General features: G+C 44.3%; 1 protein-coding gene across 3 annotated transcripts in view; it reads left to right on the top strand.

Annotated features, from left to right (window-relative positions):
* Positions 1-19,888, top strand: part of EBF1 (EBF transcription factor 1) — a 501,457-nt gene that overhangs the window by 306,852 nt on the left and 174,717 nt on the right. For all 3 annotated transcript variants that reach the window (XM_054977386.1, XM_054977385.1, XM_054977384.1), the window contains exon 7: positions 8,076-8,157. In XM_054977386.1, coding sequence (XP_054833361.1) covers positions 8,076-8,157 — 82 coding nt within the window. The remainder of the gene's footprint in view (positions 1-8,075; positions 8,158-19,888) is intronic.

The following is a 19,888-nucleotide window of genomic DNA, read 5'->3' as shown; positions in this document are numbered from 1 at the left end:
TAAAAAGAGGAAAACAAAGATTTCTGAACAATCAGGCCCATTTTTATGAATGGGAGCTGTGCAAGAAACTATAGATGTTCCCTTGCTCATGTCTCCCATTCATGTCAGTGGTATTTATATTTTATGTGCAAGAGGTTCCTGATAGAGAGTGCCTGAAGGAAATTATCTTGAACATGTTGATTCAACAGTTATCACAAATATGTTAAGACTTTCTCTAATTGTACTGAAATTTCATTAATGTGGTTGAGTTTAGTGAAGATGAGTCTGCAGATGATTCTAAATAAAACATTGATACATTCTGACTTTTAAAGAAGAAGCTTATAAACTGTGACCAGCTGTTCCACAAGGCATTATTTTTATGGTCCGTTAGTGCAAAACACCGAGGGAAACATTTTCTGAAGGTTTTATCACTTTAACATGTAAAATACAGTTTCTCCTCTTGAAGAAATGTGTGAGGGTTATGGAACTACTCTGTGATTTGTGCATAGTTGGGCACTGAGAAATGTTCTGCATTTAAACATTTTGTTTTCTTTAGCTTTTGTGAACTAAATTGTAGCTCAGCTTCTTTCCCTCAGTCATTATTATTTTCAGATAGTGTCAAGGATGATTGTATCCATAAGCTGCCATGACGAGGAAAGGCAAGAGTAAAACACTCCAAACTGGGGAGAGGATCCTTGCTTTGTACTCGCCACCACCAGTCTCTCAACTTGAGACCAAGAGACAAAACTCAAGCCCTACCAGGTCTTAAACAACAAGAAGTCAGCCTTGCAAAGTAGACCAGTTTGCAAACTGAGTTTCCCAAAACAATTACTTCAGCAGCTATGGTAAATAGGCCAAAGTACTGGATTCAATAACATATAACAACAACAACAATATTCAAGGACAACTTAATGCCAGCTCAGGACAACTTAATGCCCGCTCAGAGCGGTTCACAAAGTACGTTATTATTATCCCCACGACAATCACCCTGTGAGGTGGGTGGGGCTCAGAGAGCTCCTAGAAGCTGTGACTAACCCAAGGTCACCCAGCTGGCTTCAAGCAGAGGAGCCACTATACCAAACTGGCTCAGGCTGATGCTCCCAACACCATAGAAATATACTCATAGAGTTTATTAAGAAGAGTGCAAAGATTACAAACGTATGCAAACAAGAAAGGAAAATAACAAAGCTAAATAACTTTCCTAAAGTATTAGATAGGATTTGGTCCTCTGACATAGATGTTACCTTGTAAGGCTAAAAGCACAAAATCCAGATAGAGCTTTGAAATCCAAAAGCAATGGTCCTGGTAACCAGATCTAAAGAGCATGCAGCACAGGTATCTACCAGCAAGTACACAGAATGAAGGTTGGGTTATAATGAAAACCCTAACTGGTCTGAACTTAATTAACCAATCAGGAACCTTGCACATTCTCCCACTCAAGACTCTGCTCTAAATGATGCAGTGTAGGTGCAATAACCCCCTTCTGGCTTGGCTGTGAAGCTATAATGTCATGTATCTGGATTCCTAATCGGGTTAAGAGAAGCATTAAGTGTTTTGAGCAATTGGAGCGAGAGATAACTGCTAGTAGAACACTCTTGAAAAAGCAAGTATGAAACAGGAGAAGTGCTGGCTTCCTGTTGAGTGGTTCTGGACAGCTGTGAATTCCCCTTCATGTTGAGACTTGTGAGTTTTGGAGGGTTCTCCCGCCCGGGAGACGGTATTGGTTTTGATTGCTTCTGCATGTGGGAGTTCACCTGGAAAAGAAACCCTAAGAGGACATTGTTATAAGAATTTATATTAACTCCAAGTCTCTGTTGAGAACAAAAAGAAGAATTGTGCAATTTATTGTCAAAGATTTTCTAATGTGACTGTATTATCATTTGGATTCTTGGATGTGAACATGATGTAACTGTGTTTTGTGATTGCATAAGTTAACTTGCTGTCGTTTGCACTGTGCACTTTAGACTTCAAGATTGTGACCACAGTGTGGTATTATTGATAATAAAACGATTCTAATAATTGGGCACGGTGCATTTTAAAGGTATTATTGTATCTGCGGCTTCTTTTCGTTGATCGGTAGCTATCCTGCGGCGCTCATTTGTCTAATCAGGCAGTGCATCTAGCAGCATCTTGTTTTCCTTAACAGTAAGTCTGTTTGCACTCATGCAACCAGTTGGATCCAAAGGGGAGTGACTGAGCCCTCATTAACTCTCATGGTGGGAAGGGGATATGCAGGGCACGCAGGAGTGCATTTTTCCTTCAGAGCTTCCTGGGGAAAGGCACTGGCATTGAGTCGGCTCATAGGGATAAAACCACAAAAGATTTGCTCTGTTCTGGAGAGAATAGATAGCATGGTGCTGCCAACGCCAGAATCACCACCGCCATCCCTTTCTGTGCATTTTTACACACAATGCAAGGAAAGGCCAGCACCAGCTACACGAGCATGCACATGTGGGTTTGAAGAGGGAGGAGTCACCTTCTTGCCCAGAAAGCCTTCTGTCTCTTGGGGCTCTTCTGATTAAAACTGTTAACCCAGTGTTAAATGACAGGGAGGTAGCAGGCATGTGCATTGCATACTCACACGCACATGCACACCCAAGTCTTTCCAGATCAGTATTCTGTGTGGAAGGACTGATCTGGTCAGATTTTTTATTTTATCTCACACCAATGACACTTTCATTCAGTTCTGCCCATCATTTCATCGTATTCATTTTCATTCAACTCTGGGGTTAACGGTTTTAGTTGGAAAGGGAGACTGGCAGCCAATAACCTGTCTAGTTTCCCATTTTTTTACTAGTAAAATAAAAAGAGGGCCATCCTCTCTCTACTTTCCTTCCCATCAAGATAAAATCAACATCTAGCCCTCTCTGAGCATTTTTACACACAGGGCAAGGAGAGGCTGGTGGGCTTAAACAGGGAGTCCTGGGATGCTGCAGATTAGGGTGAGGAGGATTTGCCTGCCCTTCATCATGGAATCGAAACTACAAGGTACAGGAAATAACAGCACGACTCAAAGGTAATAATTTATTGGCTTTGTCCCGATCATAAAGAAGCATTTTTTTTTTTGCTGCACTGTGCTGGTTGTCAATGGAACTCTGTCCTGCTTGCACGCTGTGCTGGCATGCTGTGCCAGCACTGCTTTGCTTTCCCCCCATTGTGTGCACCCAGCCACCTGCCTTTTGGGGGTCCGTTGTTCTGTAAGTGTTCATGTGCTTGAGCAGAAACGTATTAGATTGATGGGTTTTGGGATGATGTGGTTTTTTGACACAGATTTTGGTGAAGTGCAAGTAGAGCCTTGTTTCCCCAACTTCCTCCTTGAAAAAAAACAGTGTATGCATGTGTGTGCAGCTGCCCAACACTCAGCTTGATGCTTGCCTTCACCAAGCATTCCTTGGGGTCCATAAACACAGATCCCCATCATTGCATGCTCTCAAATTTGGTGGATTGATTGGTTAAAGGGAGGACTGTGTTCTGTGCAATTTTGGTGTAGTTGCATGCAAAAACAGCCACTCCAGAGCCTTGTTTCCCCATCCACTCCCAAATCTAAGTGGTATTTATTTTTTCTGCACTAGAAAAATTCCCTGTTTCTGCTGTGAGAATTCTGGGGAACACTTCAGTTTCCTCGGTTGGTCTGCTGAGGACACATCAGTGTTGAATGGAGGTTTTTTTTAAAAAAAAGGTATCAGTGTTGCATAAACAAAAAACACCAAAAAAGAATGGACTAAAAAGTATAGGAAGCACAGAGGGAAACTTTAAAATTCAAGTGGAGTACAGGGCTCTCTGCAGCATTTTTGTGTTAGCCATATTGCAGCTTTTTCCCCCCTGGTCAGTTGCAAGGGATTTTGTTTGTTTTTTAAGGCTCCAATATTGCAACACTGCTGTTTTTTATAAAAAATAAATACTTGGAGTGGTTGCTATTTAACCAATGAGGACACAGGGAGATAAAGGGGAGGGAGAAAGACAGGGCCAGGGCCAGGGCCAGGTCTTACATTGAAGAAAGAATTCTGCATTCCAAAAATTCACTGTTTGATTTAACTGGGGGAAAAAATCAAGGTGTGTGCACAGAAAGAAAAGCCACAGAAAAGCCAGGGAAAGATCAATTTTGCTGCTTTCCTCCATGTAGAATGCAAAAAAGTCTGGGAAGCAGTTTGAAAACTGAATTGGGGTATTTTGACTGTGTGTACAGAACTCTGGAGAGATAGCAATGCAGTATGGGGCCAGAACCAATGAAAAAGTCTCATGCAGAAAAGACTGGGGAGTTTACCGCTTGAAGAAATGAAGGCAGTCTGGGAGTAGAATTTTTAGCTATAGTAGCATCTTCTGCCTTGATGTTAGCCTAGGGACCCTAGCTGGTCCCAGGAGGTATTTATTAGGGGATATTTGTGTACGGATCTGTGGGTTTTTTTATTGCATATGAGTATGTATGGATGTGGTTAATGGACAGTCATTTTGATTAGTAACAGTAGAAATAACAACAAATCCCCCCACTCAGCAGTTAATTTGAGGAAGTTTATGAGTTGGATTCAGTATCATGGATCTTTCCCATATTCCCGTTCCCACAGCAGTCCTTTCTGATTTTAGGAGAGTTTATTCCCAGGCTTCCTTGTGGGCAAGATAAGAGGCTGCAGTGGGCAGGGGAAGGGGAACAAAATTGACCTGCTTTTTCCATCAGTGCAGCGCCATTGGGGGGGGGATTTCCCCCACATTCTGCTTCCCTACTGCAACTACCGAACTGGGTTCCGGGACCATGAGAACAAACTTTCTCAGGATCAGAAAGGACTGGTAGAGAAGGGGAATGAGGGAAAGATCTGAAATTCTTGCATCCACAGATCACTGGATCCACAGATCATTGGATCCAATTGCATTCCTTCTATTGTTCGGGCCACTTGCACAAAGAGGATTTTCCAAAGACTGCATAATATTTCTGTGTGATCCAGAAAAACTGTAAACTTCAGGAAAGACTCTAAGAATATAACCTGTGTTGAGATACTGCTTTATTATAGAAGTAGAGTTGTTTAATTAATCAGTTAAAAAGCCAGACAACCACTAATTGACTTCAACCTTTAGTAAGCTGATAGCTTTTCAGACTAGCCAACTTTTTCCTGTCTTTGGATGAATTTGTTTATTTAAAACATCAAGTGTTGTTTTTGGTATTGGTTTAATACCACTTCTCATACTATCTATTCATTGCATTTATATGCTTTTTATGTTCAGTATTGTAACACTAGCAACATAGCCCGTTGTGGGGAAAAAATACAACGGGCTCTAGAAAGGGGAGGGTGGGCAGGCAGGCATTCACTCCTCCTCTGTCACTGATTACAGCTGGTGAAGGACAGGGGGTGGGCATTGTCATCTGCTCCACACCTGATCTGCCTGATCTCGGGCATGTGAAGGGGTAGTGGGCTATCTGCTCCAAGCCTGATACATGCCGAGTAAAGGGGGGGCATTGCCTCCTGTTCTGCACCTATGGCTGGGAGAAGGGGGGAAGGCTGTGTGCATGATCCCAACTGGGTGAAGGGGGATGGGCACTGCCACCTGCTCTGCACCTGATTCTGACAGGTGAAGGTGGGTGGTGAGCTTTACTGCCTGCTCTGCTCCTGATCCCAGCTGGGTGAAGGGGGTGTGGGCATTGCCACCTGCTCTGTTCCTGATTACTGCAGGTTGGAGAGGGGGCAGGCATTGCTGCATGCTTGACTCCTGACTCCAGCAGGGTGAAGACAAGGAGGGCATTGCCACCTGCTCAGTGGCTTACTCCGGTAGGTTGAAGAGGGTGAGCATTGCCACCTTCTCCACTCCTTTTCCCAGCTGGGTGAAGGGAAGAAGGACATTGCCTTCTGTTCTGCACCTGATCCCAGCCAGGTGAAGGTGTGAGGTGGGCATTGCCACCTGCTCCACTCCTGATCCCAAATGGGTGCTGGCAGGGAGTGAGCATTGCCACCTGCTCCATTCCTAATACCAGCTGTGTTAAGTTGGGAGGGAGGCATTCCCAGTCGGGTGAAGGATGGCGGGCATTGTCATCTGATCTGCTCCTGATCCCAGCTGGGTGAAGGGAGTGGGCATTGACACCTTCTCCACTCCTAATACCTGCTGGGTTAAAGCAGTGGGTGGTCAAAGCCACTTGTTCTGCTTTTGATCCTAGCTTGGTGAAAGGGAGGTGTGCATTGCCAAGTGCTCCGCTACTAATACCAGCTGGGTTAAGGCGGGCAGTGGGCATTGCCACCTGCCCCGCACCTAATACCATCTGAGTTAAGGTTTGTGTGGGGGTAGGCATTGCCATCTGTTCCACTCCTAATACCAGCTGGGTTAAGACACGGGGAGGGCATTGCCACCTGCTCTGCTCCTAATACCAGCTGGGTGAAGGTGGGTAGCGGGCATTGCCACCTGCTCTGCCACTAACACCAGCTGGATTAAGGCAGGGGAGGGCATTGCCACCTGCTCTAATACCAGCTGGGTTGAGGTGGGGGGCAGGCATTGCCATCTGCTCCACTCCTAATACCAGCTGAGTTAAGACGGGGGGGGGGGCGGACATTGCCACCTTCTCCACTACTGATACCAGCTGGGTTAAGATGGGGAGAGGGCATTGCCACCTGCTTTGCTCCTAATACCAACTTGGTTGAGGTCGGGGGTGGGCATTGCCACCTGATCCACTCCTAATATCAGCTGTGTTAAGGTAGGGGTGGCATTGCCACCTGATCCGCTCCTAATACCAACTGGTTGAAGGCAGGGGGTGGGCATTGCCACCTGCCTCACTTCTAATATCAGCTTGGTGAAGGTGGGAGGTGGGCATTGCCACCTGCTCCCATCCTGCTCCCGGCCTGAGCTTCCCACCATGGCATGTTTTCTGGAGGGACATGGTGCCTTGCCTAGGCTTCCCTCCATGGCAGCGCCCTCTGGTGGTATAAAGTGAGTTGTCTGAAATAAGCTTACTCAATTATATAGTAAGATGTAGTGTACAAGTGCTGTAATTTTTGAACCTTTCATACCTGAGACCCACCATTAACACCAGCATGCAACATAAAATTCTGTGAATATTTTTCTCACAATTACCTCTTTTTTCCCTCTTCCTATTTCTGTTTTTCTCTCCTCTCACATATTCTCCCTCTCTTTAAAAACAAGGGCAAAAGGGGGGAGGGATGATGGCAGCACCGGTATGACCTTCTGAAGGTTGGGCTGTGATGCACTTTGGGATATTTTTATTTATGGCTGGGGGGTGGATAGTATTTAGAATTAAGGACTTGTTTAGATTATTGCTACTACTGCCACGTTTGCCTTCTCTGTTAATGTTCATGTTCATATATTAAAAGGTACTGTAAAAATAATACATTTTTGAAAAACATGCTGGCTATTTACATGAGTACAAATATGTAATAACATGGCAGAAATGGTAACAAAAGAGAAGTGAATCTTGGAACGAAGGCTGAACTTGCCTGCAGAACAGATTTTGGGTTTAATGTCTTAGATAAAATAGTACGTACCATCTTATTTGTTATGATATGCAACAACATTGCTGGCAGTTTTGTAGAAAAACATACCAATTTGTCATATCAAACTGTGCAACTATTTTCAATAGCAGACAAATATTCAATATGAAATCAACAGTTCCAGAATCTTTATGTGTGAGTGCCAACCATCAGATTCCTTCTCTCTTCTGTCCTTGCCTAAGGAAAGTTTCAGAAGGCGTATTATTAATGTTAATAACTACATTGCTTTGTGTATAGCTATTCTTGTGGCTCAGTATTTTGATACATAAGAACTAGGTGAGAGCAGTCTTATCCATGTGATCCATCTAAGCAGACAGTTTCTTTAAAAAAATATTATTTATTTCATATAACAAGCAACATAGAAAAAATAAAGAAAAAATAATACCTATAAACAACTTAATAAATATAATTTCAACTACTTTCTAAATTATTATGAACATGTTTACAGAGTTTCAAATATAAATTGCCATCCTGCTACAAAATTGTGAGTTTTACCAATATAAACATATCTCTTACTTTTTCTACCCATTCCATGAGTGTTTGTTCGGTAAAATGAAGAAATGTTGCTCCTTTTGTGAAAACTGACTTACTAAACAATCTATCTTGTTCTTCCAGATTCTTCTTGAAGTTCTTTCTTAAATGTAACCAGAACTGCCTAAAAAATGCAGGAAACCCTCGTGACATGCGAAGATTTCAGGTCAGTATCACTTATTCCTTTATGATTAACTGTATTTTGAGGATATGGATTAGAAAGAATTTCAGCCAAAGTAACCAGGTTAAACAGTTGGGGTATGCTAACAACTGAACACATGTAGCTGCCTGAATCAAACCGTTGATCTCTTGAGGTCAGTAGGTCAGTATTGTCTACTTTGACTGGCAGAAGCTCTCCTTAAATAGGGATGTCTCACATCTACTACTTGATCAATTTTATTTGGAGATGCTGGGAATTGAAACTGGCACCTGCGTACCAAGCTGCAGGGCTGGACAAAGGGTTTTTTTGGTGCAACTCTCCCCCTACCTCAATTCAAGACAAAGAAAAGTGAACTTTTTGCATGAATCTGTTTGGTGGCAGCTACACCTTTACGGTGAGCTCCACTGGCTCAAGAAAGCAATGAGTGAATGGAGCCACAAGCTGCAGCTGTTGCCAAACACTCCTACAAGACTGCCCGTCCTTCTGACTTGAGGTGGGGGAGCATTTGGTAGTAGCTGCAGCTTGGGCATCTGTATCAGTGCATCACTCTTTGCTTGCCATTGTTACATGCCATAGTCACATGCAATTTGCAGCCCCTCCTGAATGCTCTACCCTACCTAAGTCAAGAGGATGGAGGAAACTCACTGGGAGCTTACATGTAGTTGTAGGCTGCATGTCAGCTCCGTTTGCCTGAGGAGGTAAACAAAAAATGGAGCTCACCTGCAGGCTGCAGCTACCACCAAACAAACAAAACAGATAATGTTCTAGGCCAATACATTGTATACCTTCAACATTAAACATGTGGAATAGGCATTTTAAGCCACAGGTATCATTTACCTCCTTTATTTTGAATCAGTAGTTAAGAATCTTGGCTTTCTTATGAGTAAAATATGGAATTATGAGAATTAAGAATGTACTTTTTGATTATCACACCAAAAACAAAATCCGTATGACCAACTGAAAGGTATGGCATCTCTGATGATTAAGCAAAAATATGTGCAGAAAACTCACAACAGTTTCAGTACATTTGATGTAAATATTACTTATGGTCAAACTCATTATGTGGAAAATCCATAATTGGATATCCTGATACTTGTTTGTGTCAAAAATAACGTTGCTTGGAAATGCAATGCATGAGAACCTGCCGGAGGGTTAGGGGGCAGCACCCTGGGAGAAAAATTAAAAAGAGAAATAAGACCTCATCTGCTTACAGGAAGTTCTTATAGAATTCTGGTGATTCCTAGAACTACTCTGGAAATATGGTAAGAACTTCCAGCTTTACCATAGAGCATTTTCTAGAGTTATCCTTTGTGACTTCTGAGTAGCTCTAGGAAATGCCAGAACTCTATGATAAGAACTTCCTGTAAGTACACAAGGCCTTATTTTTATTTTTAATTCTTCTCCTACTGCAGGCAACAAAAATCAGGGCTGGGACAGGAAAATCCCCTGCCCGTAGTGGAGACTTAGCAGCCCTCGTCTAATAGCAGCCATTGGGGAGAGCAGTTTGGATTGGAACTGTGGCTGGAGCAAGGAGTGCTGTTTCCCTAAAATAAATCTCCTATCTCTGAACTGCTCCTAGTCCCTTTAGGAAAATATTATATCCATATTGTAAATGTCTGTTCTTCTACAGGGTTTAAGTAGCTCTGCCAGAGACACGATGCTCAGGAAAGGATTCTACCCTCCTTGCCCTAGTACAATGGTTCTGATCCAGATTAGACTCTTGTTTGGCTGCTTTTTATTATCAAAGTAAACATTGGGAAATTTGATCACAGATCTCCACACAATATATTTTGACTATCACATAACAAAGCCCTTTATCACCGTAGCCACTCATATCTGCAGGACTGCCTTTCACCCTATGCTATGCCATGGCAGCTTTGCTCATCTGAACAGGGCCTTCTTAAGATGCCACACTGCACCTGTTTCATCTCTGTGTTTGGACTTATATTTGTTTTCAAATTTCTGTTGTATTTGTTCGTTGAATGTCCTAGTTGATCATATTGACTTGTACTGTATAATCCGCCTTGAGTCTCAGTGAGAAAGCAGGACTATAAATCAACCAGTCAATCAATATGTAACTACTAAACACAGAGTTAAGAAATGAAAAATTGAAAACAATTTTAATTGACTTTGAAGAACAATGCTACACAAAAGATCTTTAAAAACCATTATCCCAAAATTTATGGCCAGTTCCTGTCATTAATTATTAGCCTGAACATGATTGTAAGCTAAATTGGAAAGAGTGTTTGATAGGTTATTACAGAGTCTGGCTGGAAGAAAATCTTTAGAAATGTTTTAGCAAATTCAATTTGCATTAATACAAAGGAGAAACTCTTCTATTAGGCCCCACAGGGCCTTGCGCTCTGTAGACAAGCAGCTTTTGGTGGTCCCTGGCTCACAGGATACTCGTGGCCTTTTTTGCCCAGGGCCTTTTTTGCCCTGGCCCCAGCCTGGTGGAATGCTCTCCTAATTGAGATCTGGGTCCTGTGGGACCTGTTACAGTTCTGCAGGGCTTGTAAAATGTAGATGTTCCACCAGGTCTTTGGTTGAGAGCCAGCAAATCATCTCCTGCCTGTTCCTCACGTCCTGTGCTTCATTGGTGGCTGCCCTGGGTTTGCACCGCAGCTGTATTCATACCTTTTAGATATTTATTGTAGCCTGCATTGTCTGTGGCGCCAGTTTTGTACTCTGCAATGTATTGAGCTTTTAAACATTGCTTTAGATATTTGTTTATGATTTTTAATGTACATTGTTTTCTTTTGTTGTTAGCCACCCTGAGCCTGTTTGCAGGGAGTGCGGGGTGTAAATCTGATTAAATAAATAAATAGATAAATAAAATAATTCAGAGGGAATTACTGGCTACTTCCACACATTGGATAATGCACATTCAATGCTCTTTAGCGATCATTTGGAACTGGGTTTTTGTGTGTGAAACAAAAAATCCACGTCCAAAGGATTGCTAAAGTGCACTGAAAGTGCATTATCCAATGTGTGTGGAAACGGCTGCTAAGTTTCCATATCTTGGAAAAAATACATGGCTCTGTGATACATAGCTGTTAGAGATGCAGTTTGCCCTGTATAGGTTTTCCATGTATTTGGTGTTTAGCCATAAGACAGCTATGACTTAACAGCACTATCCACCACCACCAATAAAGATCTAGTAGGGTAAAATATTAAAATTGATAAAGTAGATGACAACATGTCATCTACTTTATGTAGATGACAACAGGTTTACCTGTAGTTCTGCTACTTGCATTATTAAATTTTCTAGGTGGTATAGCATAAAATAAATATTGTCTATTAATTTTTCAGTAGCTGAAACTGTAGTTGCTAGAAACTGATCCATTTCTAAAACTTCAACAACAAAGGAATGGCTTTCTATGGCGTGGCATATTTCATAAGCATCTAATCATATTGGGAAAGAAACCCCAATGTTGAATGTAATAATTGCACCCAGTTACATAACTGGGTAGAGTTCTTTACTGTTTCTGCTAACTAGAAACTAGCTGGAGGTTTCCAAAGTGAGGTTACACTAGAGATGGGCACGGACCGGGAGACGGCCACGGACCACCGGTTCGGGGTTCGTGGACTTCCACGGACCATGGACCACGAACTTTTAAATGGACCAGCCCGGTTCGAGAACTGGTTCGAGAACCAGTTCGATTCAGAAAGGCCTTGTTTTTTCCACAGATTTTCACTTGAGTAGACTTTCCCCACCAAAGGTTCTCATGTAACACTCCTCAACTCCCCATGATGGGAAATGAATGGATGTACTTGAGTGAAAGCCAACTCCGCAACAGGAGATCATGCAGCAATTCAAAGGCCCCTTGCTGGAATGGAAGGCACGGAAGGGATGGAAAGGATGTCTTCCACACCTCGAGGGAAGGAGACTTATGCTACCCTGTTCAGAGGGAGCCTCTTTGGGCAGTGGACAGTGAGTCCCACCTCAGTGACGTGGTGTGTCTGCTTGCTTGGGTTTGGGGCAGGGCTGTGACCTGGGCCACTGCAGGATGGTTGCCGATGACACCCACTTCACCGAACGTAGTGGAATCAACAAAGGAAGGACACACGGGCACTGCGGACCCCTCCCCCACACCTGGGGGAAGGGAACAGAAGCGGACTCCCCAGTTGGATGGGGCCCTTGTGCTCACAGGAGCAGGAAAGTCACCAACAACACCCACTTCACTGAACTGAATGTGGCGGTGTCGGCAAAAGAAGGACATGCGGGCACTGCAGCCCCCTCCCCCATGCCTGGGGGGAGGGAGTGGAAGCAGCCTCCCCACTCGGAGGGGCCCTTGCGCTCACAGGAGCAGGACGGTCTCTGACGATACCCACTTCCCCAAACGTGGCGGCGTCGGCAAAGGAAGGACATGTGGGCACAGCAGCCCCCTCCCCCACAGCATATCCACCTTCCTGTCTCACCAGAAAGGATGGGAGGGACAACAGTCGTGCCCTAGACTGTTTTGTCAATATACAAATTATAATGGAAGTAATTGAGTTTATAAAGAATAAGAGGAGGTACTTAGAAGGTATGAGGGACAGGGCTTGTCGTCAAGAGGAGGATACCAGGGACAGGACTTGTCATCATGAGGAGGATACCAGTGACAAGACATGTCGTCAGGAGGAGGATACGAGGGACAGGTTTTGTCGTCAGGAGGAGAATACCAGGGACAGGACTTGTCATCAGGAGGAGGATACCAGGGACAGCGCTTGTTGTCACGAGGAGGATACCAGGGACAGGGCTTGTCATCACGAGGAGGATACAGGGGACAGGGCTTGTCGTCACGAGGAGGATACGAGGGACAGGGCTTGTTGTCAGGAGGAGGATACCAGGGACAGGGCTTGTCGTCAGGAGGAGGGGGAGGTTCCCCCCGTTCCCGACAGGCCAAAACAGAGCACGCTGGTATTCTCGCCAAGGGGGGGAAAGGAGGCCACATTCGCCCAGGGGAAGCCTGATCCCACAGCTACCAGGTGACCGCACCTGAAGTTCCATCTTAGCGTAAACTTGGCGGCAGCTGACCTCACCCACCTTCCTGCCACGCCAGAAAGGATGGAAGGGACAGGACGTGTCATCATGAGGAGGACTCGAGGGACACTACGTGTCGTCATGAGGAGGGGGAGGAGGGGAAAGGTCCCACAGCTACTGACTGTCCTCCTTAGCCGAGGGTCCCACCAAGGGACATTGTGGCAGCGGCAGCAGATCCACCTTCCTGCCTCGTCAGAAAGGACCAGAGTTGCAGGACACATCCCCACCCAACTGAAAGAGGTCCCGTTGTGGCTCCTCCACATTGTCAACCAACTGTATCCTTTGGTTGCGGGATCACACAACCAGGCTAACCAAAGAGACAGCAGCCTTCCTGCCTCGCTGCCAAGGTCCTCAGTTGCAGCATGACACTTTCCCAACCAGCTGAAAGAGGTCCCGTCAGTCCCATTGACAGGGGAGCCACCACGTCGACAACCAACTCCACCCCATATGGTACAATCGGCTGCTCGATCGCAACCATGTATGTAACCAAGGAGGGAGCAGTAACAGGAGAGTCCCTCGTGAAGTGGGAGTCAGACAGGATCTGCCGTCCTGCCTTTGCAGAATGTGGGGGATGGGCAGGACAGGAGACATTGCTTGGATGATGGTTGTTGTGGGTTTTCCGGGCTGTATTGCCGAGGTCTTGGCATTGTAGTTCCTGACGTTTCGCCAGCAGCTGTGGCTGGCATCTTCAGAGGTGTAGCACCAAAAGACGGAGATCTCTCAGTGTCACTCAATGCCAAGACCACGGCAATACAGCCCGGAAAACCCACAACAACCATCGTTCTCCGGCCGTGAAAGCCTTCGACAATACATTGCTTGGATGGGTCAGCGTGGTTCCTGAGAAGGGGGGAGACAGAAACATGACAGCAGCATCAGCAACAGAACTCAACCACCTTTCTGCCTTCGCGGGGCGGACATGATTCAGGGGACCCATTCCCCCCTGGCCAGAGGGGACAGCAGGTGCCCATGCAAAGGGGGAGACAATGCAGAGAGCCCCCCCAATGTGAGCTGCCAGTCACCAGAGAGTAGGTGTTTCACAGAGGCCAGTAGCAGTCTCCCCCTTGCACCTCAAAAGCCAGGCAGGAAATCTCCCCCCAAGGCACCCACTATTTAGGGAGTGAAAGGCTTAGAAAGATATTAAGCAGAGAGAGCCCCCAAAGCGAGCTACCAGTCGCCAGACAGTAGGTGTTTCACAGAGGCCAGTAACAGTCTTTTTCACAGCCTGCCTTGCACCTCAAAAGCTAGGCAGGAAATCTCCCCCCAAGTCACCCACTATTTAGGGAGTGAAAGGCTTAGAAAGAAGTGAAGCAGAGAGCCCCCCAAAGCATGCTGCTAGTCGTCAAAGAGTGGGTGTTTCACAGAGGCCAGTAGCAGTCTTCCCCTTGCACCTCAAAAGCCAGGCAGGAAATGTCCCCCCAAGTCACCCACTATTTAGAGAGTGAAAGGCTTAGAAAGAAGTGAAGCAGAGAGCCCCCCAAAGCGTGCTGCTAGTCGTCAGAGAGCGGGTGTTTCACAGAGGCCAGTAACAGTCTTTTTCACAGCCTGCCCTGCACCTCAAAAGCCAGGCAGGAAATCTCCCCCCAAGTTGCCCACTATTTAGGGAGTGAAAGGCTTTGAAAGAAGTGAAGCAGAGAGCCCCCCAAAGCGTGCTGCTAGTCGTCAGAGAGTGGGTGTTTCACAGAGGCCAGTAACAGTCTTTTTCACAGCCTGCCCTGCACCTCAAAAGCCAGGCAGGAAATCTCCCCCCAAGTTGCCCACTATTTAGGGAGTGAAAGGCTTTGAAAGAAGTGAAGCAGAGAGCCCCCCAAAATGTGCTGCCGGTCTTCAGAGAGTGGGTGTTTCACAGAGGCCAGTAGCAGCCTGCCCTTCACCTCAAAAGCCAGGCAGGAAATCTCCCCCCAAGTCACCCACTATTTAGGGATTGAAAGGCAGAAAGAAGTGAAGCAGAGAGCCCCCCAAAGCGTGCTGCCAGTCGTCCAAGAGTGGGTGTTTCACAGAGGCCAGCAGCAGCCCCCCTGCACCTCAAAAGCCAGGCAGGAAATCTCCCCCCAAGTCACCCACTATTTAGGGAGTGAAAGGCTTAGAAAGAAGTGAAGCAGAGAGCCCCCCAAAGTGTGCTGCCGGTCGTCAAAGAGTGGGTGTTTCACAGAGCCTAATAGCAGTTTCCCTCCCCTTGCATCTCATCAGCAGCCAAGAAAGAACGTGGGGGAAAGAAGGCAAGAACTCAAGCAGACAACGCCCAAAACTGCCTTGCACCCACTGTGGGTCTGTGAGTGGGTGCGGTCAGAGCACAATAGAACCCACCGGCAACCCAGAAAAAAGGAAGAGATTTGGGGGGGGGGATTAAGCCCGAGAAGAACCCAAGGACTCGAAATGCAGAAAGAAATCAGAGTAACCCGATAGTGCGGTAAAAGGATTTTTTAAAAAGTGCTCTCAAGAAAACTAGAATAGAAAGGAGAAAAAAATTAAACAGGAATGGAGAAAAGAGAAAGCTCTCTTGCACCTGAAGCCCCAAAGCCCTAAGGCACAAGCCGCGCTCTCACAAAAAAAAACACCTTCCCCACAGCAAGCAGTTGCTAAGCTTAGAAGCTAACTCGTGTCCCCGCGCCAGCAAAATGGAGCGGGGCTTCGCACGCTTTGTCTTTTATGCAGAAAGTCTGGTGATCTCTGTTTGGCTGACAGAGCTGCCAATCAAGGTTTCCTGGGCTAAGATTGGTGTGTTCCAAATGGGGAAGGTGGATCCACACCATTGCCTGGGAAATTGTTTGAGTGGGAATCCTGGCATGACGGGCCAACGGACACACGGACAGAAAGCCCCAATGTTCGGCGCTTTCGTGAGAAAAACACAAGCCCACGGCCCGTGTGTTCGCGAATGATGAACTGAGTAAGTTCGTGACAAAATTAGGTCCGTTATGCGGACCGTGCCCACCTCTAGGTTACACTAACAAGAAATTAGGCTTGTATGAGAGGGTGGGCAGGGGGTTCTATACATGGCACAGATTTCCTTCCATCCATTTGGGATTGACTAGAAGTAGTTTCACTTTGGTCTAGCCCTGGCTAGCCCGGACCCTTATTAATTGGCACTGTACTGTGTCATCACTTAGTGGGGCCTATGAGCAGCATCATGGCAGCTTTAGCTAAAGCCAAGGGGCTCTGATCTAGGGTAGGGTTGCCAACTGACCTGGAGAAAAATGCCCTTTGCCTTTAATAGAAGCTTAATGAGTTGAAATGGGCAGCTGAAAATTTTCATAGCATGGAAGTAAATATCATCACCTGATATATAATATCCCATTGAACTTCTATTAAAGAGAGAGCATGAGATATCCAAGAAACAATGCAAAAAGGACTAGGATTACAAATATTAGGGAAAATGTAAAAAAGTATCCAATATGATATAGCATAAACAGAGCAGAAAATGGTATTACATTAGTAGAAGATAGGATTGCCACTGCCCTTGATTGGTCACTCCATGGCATTTGAGGGTGGTGACTCTGGAAACTTGCATTAGGCAAAACTCTAGGGAAATTCATAGTCCAACACAAGCCCTCCCCCTTCCCTCTGCTCCATTGAGCAGCAGCAGCAACCTGGGTCCAGGGTCAGGCAAACCTAGCAAAGACAGCATATTAAGAGCAAAATGATACTATGCTGTAGCATAGTGGTTAAGTGGTTGAGCTGTGAGTCAGCACTCTACTGGTTTTAATCCCTCTACTGCCATGAGCTCAGCAGGTGGCCTGGGAAAGCCCCACTCTTCTCAGCCCCAGCTCCCCAGCTGTATTGTGGGGATAATAACACTGACTATCTTCACCACTCTGAATGGGCACTAATCTGTCTAGAAGAGTGGTATATAAGAAAACTGTTGTTAGTAGCAGTAGTAGTGTTAGTATTATTAATACATACAATAAATATTGGAGTAGAATATAATCCTTTCCCTGTTATAAAAAGTATCCTCCTAATCCATTCCATTCCAGCCCTATTCCATTTACAAAATGCTATCCTGAACAATTCTATTTTACACAATTTATGGAATGATAGAAACATGAAAGCCTTCCTGACCTCCTCAGGCCAGCCATTCCTCAAGGCAGGAGCCATAACAAAGACTGTACATGTACATGTAATGCTGTGTTTAACTATTAAAAATGCACATTTATATATTATCTTTTGTGATGTGATATACCATCAGTTGATGCTGTATAATTTGGTTTGGTTTATTTTTGTTTCCCTAGTCATAGAATTTGTACAGAATACTTAAGTATCTCCCATCTGTTCTTTTAGACTCTGCTTCTATTTGCTTCCTACTTAAATTTGATCAGAATATCTTCCAGACATGGTCTCACAAAACCAGGGCAATCTAGCGTGAACGGCTAGGCCTGAAGCCTGTCAAAGCAACAGTTTATGCTTACCTACTTGCTGCCAGTGTGCAACTCCCCCAAGATGTAAACTGATTTTCATATGGTAATGCTTTTGTGTGTACTGTCAGAAGAGCAATCAGGAGTTTGTGTAGGTGACTAGGTAGGACATAAGAGAGGTTGTTGATCTCTTGACTGGTAAAGACATTCTGTCAAGCAAGCCCAGCTTCACAGCAGTCGAGCTTTCCATGTATAAACAGAGACTGCTTAATTACACAGGTCATGTCAATTAGCATGACCTTAGTGTTTTAAAGAAATTAATCACTTTCAGCAGAGCAAATCATCCCTCATACTTTAATATTCAGCATCGTACTGAAGTGTGTAGAAATGTATTCAATGACTGTGTGTTTTTATTTTTATAATTAGTGGTTGTGTTTAATTATTTTTTTCCTTCCCTTTGGACTTGTTGCTTGAACATTACAGCAAATAAAACAAGCCTGGAAGTTGATGATATATATATTTTTTATTTTGGCTATAAAAGCAAAGTGTGAGGAAAAAATAAGAGTAGGTGTGGCTAAAATTCCTGACTCTCTCATCCGTTACAGAACTGTTTTTAATAGTCCCAGCCAAAATATTATGGACAAGCAGTGGTCTGCTAGGAAACCATGGCTGCCTGAACTTTTGCTCCTCTTCTTTATGCCCGCCATCACTTCTCTCTGCTACAAGCACTTTCACTGGCAAATAAAGCAAAAAGCAGCAATGCTATTTCGTCCCTCACCTCCCAGTCACTGCCCCAGTCTTCCTGGCAGACCCATGGCTGTCAAAAGAAGGAGAAAGCTGCTCTATCTTTTTCGCATTCCAGTCACTGCTGCTGCATTTTGCCTGTTCTTCATTTTGGGTGGGCAGCAGCAGCAGAACCAGCAGTCTAACTCCTCTCTTCCCACCATCCAGCCATGCTCGCTTGCCTGTTCTCTCTTTTCCTGCCCATCCAGGAACAGGTTCTTCTATTTTTTCATCCGCCACCATAACCTCTGCCTGCCATAGCTTCCTAAGAGCTGTTTCTTTTATGTTATATGTGCTCATGTAGACAACACTTTCCTAGTTTGTTTTTTTAACCCCCACTGTCATTGTTCCCGTTTTTAGATTTTTCTGCAAAACTAGCCCCCCCTCCCCAGTTTGTATAGAAATCTGTCTTTTCTATATATGAGCCTGTTATACAGATTTTTAAGTATCCACATATGGGACCATGTTAAGAATTAGATATATAATGTAATGCAGTAGGGGCTCAGTTACTTATGGGTGGGATTAGTTGTTCCTACTCAACTGTGGCATATATGACTTCACTCTCTCTTACTCTTTTCAGCACCCACCTATGGTGAAATGATACCTCATCCCACACTAGCATAAAATCTATAGATTTGGAAAATTAATCTTTACCGTGTACCCTGCTATCGCTCAGAGGCTAGTTTTAGCTATTGCAGTTGTTTCCCCCTGCAATTGCTTCCACTCAGTGTTTGGAGGGATAAACAAAAATATAAATTTGCTTCCAGTAAAATGGAGATTACTGAAATACCAGGAACGTGCCATAAATTAATTGGCTAGCAAAACTTAATGGGCTGTGTTTAAAACTGAGGAGTAATGTGACTCCTAATCTTGAAATATTAGGTGATGCACCATAACAAATAAACAGGCTCCATGTTCAACCTAGATAAACAATTTGATTTTCTAACTTTCAGTTTTGTTTGTTTTTTGAACTAGTTTCCAGAACATTTGCAACTGAGCTATAAATTACAATACATAGAAAAACGAATACATACTGGTATGCAAATGATAGCAAATTTAAGATATATTTTAAAATATTTTAACCTTTTTAGGTAACAGTTTACCACCCTATAATGCTGAATATAAGATTTAAATTAAGAATGAATGGAAGGATTGCTGTTGAACTTGAAAATCATTTTCTGAGTTTTCCTGTCTCAAATTAAAAACTGTTTTCTTCACAGCATTTGGATAGACTTGAAATTTGGCAGGCATGACTGTCCTTATATTTACATGAGTTTGTCAGCACCTCATTAATCAATTTTTAAACTGTGGTGTGCCTGTTCTTTTAAAGTTGTGCCTCTGCCTACTCTACGCCTTCTGTTTCCATATTTTTAAAAAGCAAAATAAGAGTTCTTTCCTCTATAAATTAATTTTACATGTGCTTTGATATAACGCATCCCACTCATTCAAAAATGAGAATGTATTGTCTTTTCTACAAATGCATATTGGCTTTTTGAAAGAACCTACTTGTTCCTGAAAAGTTCTTTTACAGAATTATTTTTAGAGTAAATGGATATATGGATAGTGATCATAGGGCTGTGAG

This window comes from Eublepharis macularius, chromosome 4 (assembly GCF_028583425.1).
Source record: "Eublepharis macularius isolate TG4126 chromosome 4, MPM_Emac_v1.0, whole genome shotgun sequence".
Lineage (NCBI taxonomy): Eukaryota > Metazoa > Chordata > Lepidosauria > Squamata > Eublepharidae > Eublepharis > Eublepharis macularius.
The sequence above is the reverse complement of the archived record's forward strand: the minus strand, read 5'-3'. Positions and strand labels throughout refer to the sequence as shown.